A 4,992-nucleotide genomic window follows, 5' to 3' on the forward strand; every position below is an offset into this window, starting at 1 on the left:
CCATCAGCTGATCCAGGATCACACATTTTTCTGCCAGCTTTGGTCCAACACTCACAAAATACCTGTTAAAATTATTAACAACCTCATTCATATCATTAATGACTTCATCGTTATTGGTTAAATATTGTGGACAATTAGTCTGTCTTGAACTTTTCCTAATGGCATCATTCAATATATTCCAAATACCTTTAACATTATTTTTAGTCCTTATTCATGAAGGAATTCATGTCCCTCTCCATGAAGGCAAGTGGTCTCGGCTCTGAAACAGCAAAGTCCTCCCTCCATTATCATATTATTATTTTTATTATTGTTGTAATTATTATTACAAAAGTGCATCTCCACTCGTTGAGTTTGCACTTTGAAAGAGATGGAAAATGGACTGGTACCAAAAGCCAGGCTTGTTGCACAAGGTTTTGAGGAAGTGCAAGTTTCTGCTACAGAAGGAATCTCCAACCTGTGCTTCAGTCTCTGAGGCTCCTTGTGGCAGGAAGTTATCAAAAACAATGGACACTGCATTTGATGGACATAAAATCTGCTTCTTTCATGGACTAGAAATGTGGAGAGACGTTTTCATTAAACCTTCTCCAGAGACCAACAGAGCAGATCATCTTTTTTTAACCCACATCAACTCCATGGTTCCTGACACAGTGGATTCCTATCAGTTTTCCTACCGTGCCAACAGATCAGTGGATGAAGCGATGGCTTCGGCTTCACTTCACCTTCCAACACCTGGACAGGATGAACACCTATGCACGGCTTCTGTCCCTGGATGTGTCATTTGATGAAGCCAAGACCAGTGAAATAACAAACTGGATCAAAATGACGTGATTGAGGAAGTTGAGGATAAAGGACAAAAGTGCATCTCCACTTTTCAACTTCATTTGATGACATTTCTCTTTCCACATTGTTTTCTGAGCTAAATGCTGGTTGTACTGATCACGCTGTACCAATAATCTGCGTCACTGACAACTTTCCTCTTTTTGATGCACTAAAGTCTTTTTTTATTTGTGTTTTTATTATTATTATTATGATAGATTGTTCACTCTTGGGTTTATGTTGAGCTTTTATAACTCACCACCAGGGGGCACTGCTGCTCTTTCTACATATGGAGAGTGTAATATTCCAGAATTATAAACAATAAAATGATTCATCCATCTAAAATGAAAACTTAATTACATTTTCATGATTATTTCTGACTAAATATGAGTTGAGGTAAAAAGACATTTACTTCTAAACGGATCTCTGATAAAAAAAAGGGTTAAACCCAAAGTCTGTCCTCTTCCTGGAATCTGATCCCGATGATCCTCCCTCTTCTTCCTGCTCTCCAACCTGCAGATCTGCAGCTTCAACACGGATCAACATCAGCTTTAGAAGAAATCATGTGTTAGACGAGTTGTAAATCTAGTACAACTTGATTGTATACATGTGATTCAATAATATTGTTAATTTCATATTATTTAAATAACATGAAAAACGTACACAAATATGTTGTAACTTATAGTTATAATAACACAGCATGGATCATTTGAATAAAAGTGTTTTGACTTAGTTTGTCCCATGAATTATCATGATAATCTGATGTACGTGCAGCTCAGATTTTAAAATGCATAAAGCCTTTTACAGTTGTCAGCAAACTATGGATAACATCACAATATATAATCTCTGAACGGAGTAGATGGAGAGAGTTTAACAACATGCAGCTGCAGATTAACTTTACAAAGAGAATGTGAGTGAAGAAGAAACAGACGGGAAAAAGGATGTGTGAGAGGCTTTGTAGATTAACAAAATAAACTCACGTTTAAAGAAGCTTCAGCACATACTAACAGCTCTTTATTTGCACCGTGGAGACGGTAAGTTACCAACAGCAACAAATAATACAATTTTAAGAAGGAACAGGGATTCAAACAAACTCAATGCAGAACTTTAAACAAAAAGTACACAACCACATCGATCCCTCTGCGTCAAGTTGACGGAGAAGCATAAATCCGGGTTGAACCTGCAACCCTTGCGGGAGTGGATTAGGCTCATCAGCCACAGGAGGTGGTGGTTGGACTTCTCCGGGTTCTTCTTCTGTGGGTCAGACAGGAGTGGACAGCTGCCCCCGGAGGACGACAACATGAGCTTCATTTGTCACGAGTCACCAGACTTCTCCTCCGGGTGATTTTTCATGTGACTCCGCAAATCAATTCTGCGACTAAAACCTTTGTTGCACGTCTTGCACAAATACCGCTTCTTGCCCGTGTGCGTGTCTATGTGGCGTTTAAGATCCGATAAATGAGTACAGGTTCTTCCGCAGGTGTTGCACAGGTACGGCCTTTCGCCAGTGTGGGTCCTCGAGTGAATCACCAGGCTGGTACGTTGCCTGTAACTTTTTCCACATATTTTGCAGATGTAGGGCTTCTCGCCCCTGTGGATCATTGTATGGTTCTTGAGCGTTGATGATTGTCTAAACGATTTTCCGCAGGTGTTGCACAGGTACGGCTTCTCGCCCCTGTGGATCATTGTATGGTTCTTGAGCGTTGATGATTGTCTAAACGATTTTCCGCAGGTGCTGCACAGGTACGGCCTTTCACCAGTGTGGATCTTCATGTGATCCATTAAAATACTATGTCTACTGAACTCTTTCCTGCAAGTGCTGCAAGAAAACGCCTTCTTCCCCGTGTGGGTCCTGGTCAGCTTTGATTTACAGTTGCTGTCTGACAGGACAGCAGCATCTTCGTGGTCACCGTGTCGTCTCATTGGCTCTGGATCTGCAGTTTTACTGGAGTCTGAGCGTAAACTTTCAGTCCCTTCCTCATCTTTGTTTTGAGCTTCAGGAGAAGTGTGCAACAGCAGCTGGCCACAGTTTGGTCCTGGTTCACCATTTTCAACTTTCACATCAGCGACATTAACCAATGAGACTTCCACCTCTACGTCCTCGTGCTTCATCTCCTGACCGCTGGAGTCTTCCTCCAGTTCTGTAGTCTGTGGATGCCCTGGTTCCTCCTGGTCCGGGCTGCAGCTCCTCTCCAGGTTATCCAGGTGCTGGTCACTGAAAACCCCGTCCTCCTCCACCTTACAAACATTTTCTTGTGGGAGTTCTGGAATTACAAAAAGGGACAAAAAGATAGGATTTTAACCAGTCAAAAGTGCTTCCCAGTGTTGATTGTTTGGTTGTATTTGTGAGGTTTAAACTTTGTCCACTCGGAGGGCCCGGCCCTGCCTGGGTGGGGGGTGGCTGTCTGCGCTGGGGGGGCATTGCTGCCTTGGTCCTCCGTCGCTGGGCGGGGGCCGAGTGCCCCTGCGGATGTGGGGACTCCGTGACCCTTGGGGTGTCCGCCGGAGTGGCCTCGGGGGGGGTGGGGCCGGGTCCGGGGATCGGGCCTCCCCTGACCGGGGGGGTGCACGGGCAGACGCGGCGGCGGGGCGGCACCATTCCCAGGTGCCGCCCCGCGGCACCTGGGAACTGTCTTATGTTGTCAGTATGAATGGGAGGATGTTGGACCGTTTCCCCCTCCGTCTGGGGGCTCCGGCGGCGCCGGGGGCGCCCGTGGAGGTACGGCGGGGCCCTGGCCCGGCTCGGAGGGCCGGCCCCCATCTACTGGATGGCCGGTGGGGGGGCGCGGGTGTCTTATCAGGGCCGGCTTTGCTGGTCCTGCTTCCTGGCTTCGGCCTCCGCTCCCCCTCCTTCCCCCTCTACACGATTCATACGCACATAGGCGAAGGGCGGGGGGTCCGGGTCGTGGGGGGCATTGTCCCGCGTGGCCCGGCACTCCCCGCCTCCAGTTTTAACAGCAAAATAGACACTGCACATTCAACACTTAATAAATACATTTGACAAGGACACGTAGTTCGGGAGGGGGCGGGTCGGTGTCAAATCGATACTTGGCCCTCCCCCTCCCTGTTTTTATGGCATTAATCACATGCACTCAACACCAGGGGCGGGAGGGATCCCACATCACCCGCGTTCCCTCACCGGCCTGGGATAGGTGGGTCGGGATACCCGGGCCCGGCGGGGCTCGCCGTGCAGCCTGGGGTGCCTTCTGGCGGTGCTGGACCCCCCCGGGGAGGGGGAAACGGTGCGTGATTGTGTGTCTGTGTCGGTGAGAATGCGGTATGGAAGGGTCCTGCCATGGAGGATTTGAGCCTCCATTGGCAGGACATCAAAACTTAATAATTTATCAATATTATATTATACAAAGATGGTTATTATTATTATTATTATTAGTATTATTAGTATTATTATTATGTATAGTATATCATATTAGTATTAGTATAAATATCGGACAGTTGAATGGATGAATGAATGGGATGCCTGGGTCTGGGGCCCTCCGTTGTCGGGCCTGCACGTGTGTCGCCTTGTTGGGGGGTTCCCTCTCTCCGGGCCCGTCTCCGGTCCCCCCCGCTGCCTCTGCGGCGGGGCGCCCCTCCGGTCTTGGAGGGCCACTTTCGTGGGGGGCGGGTGCGCCTGCCCGCTCTGTCTCTCCGGGCAGGCTGGCCCCCTGCCGGGTGGGGGTCGTTGGCCTGAAGGGTGAGGGCCTCCTGGCCGCGTGTCCGGCCCGGACCGGGTGGCCGGGGATTGCCAGGGTCGCGGTCCGCCGCCGCGGGATCCCTGGCTGCTTCTTCCCGCGCCGTGGGGGCCCCGCCCGCGGACCCCCTCGGCCGCCGCCGGGGGGGGGGGGGCCTCGCAGGCGGTGGGTTGCCTCCCTCCTGCTTCTCCCCTCTGTGGGGTTGCCGGTGGCCCGGGTTCCGGGCTCTTCCGTGTCGGCCTCTGGTCTCGCGGGTGGCGGGGTTGCTCCCCCCCTCCCCCACTATAGATACACTTCAGGTAAAGCTTTGTTTGGTTTATTACACACACACACACACACACACACACACACACACACACACACACACACACACACACACACACACACACACACACACACACACACACACACACACACACACACACACACACACACACACACACACACACACACACACACACACACACACACACACACACACATC

At 49.6% G+C, this 4,992-nt stretch overlaps 1 protein-coding gene across 1 annotated transcript; it reads right to left on the minus strand.

The window, feature by feature from the left end:
* Positions 1-1,683: 1,683 nt before the first annotated feature.
* On the minus strand, positions 1,684-3,278 carry LOC133440380 (zinc finger protein 79-like). Its single transcript, XM_061717626.1, has one exon. It carries the CDS (start codon positions 2,926-2,928, stop codon positions 2,131-2,133), a length of 798 nt encoding a protein of 265 aa, XP_061573610.1. The 5' UTR covers positions 2,929-3,278; the 3' UTR covers positions 1,684-2,130.
* Between the last annotated feature and the right edge of the window lie 1,714 nt (positions 3,279-4,992).

The sequence above is a fragment of the Cololabis saira genome, chromosome 3 (genome assembly GCF_033807715.1).
Source record: "Cololabis saira isolate AMF1-May2022 chromosome 3, fColSai1.1, whole genome shotgun sequence".
In the NCBI taxonomy this organism is placed as follows: Eukaryota; Metazoa; Chordata; class Actinopteri; order Beloniformes; family Belonidae; genus Cololabis; species Cololabis saira.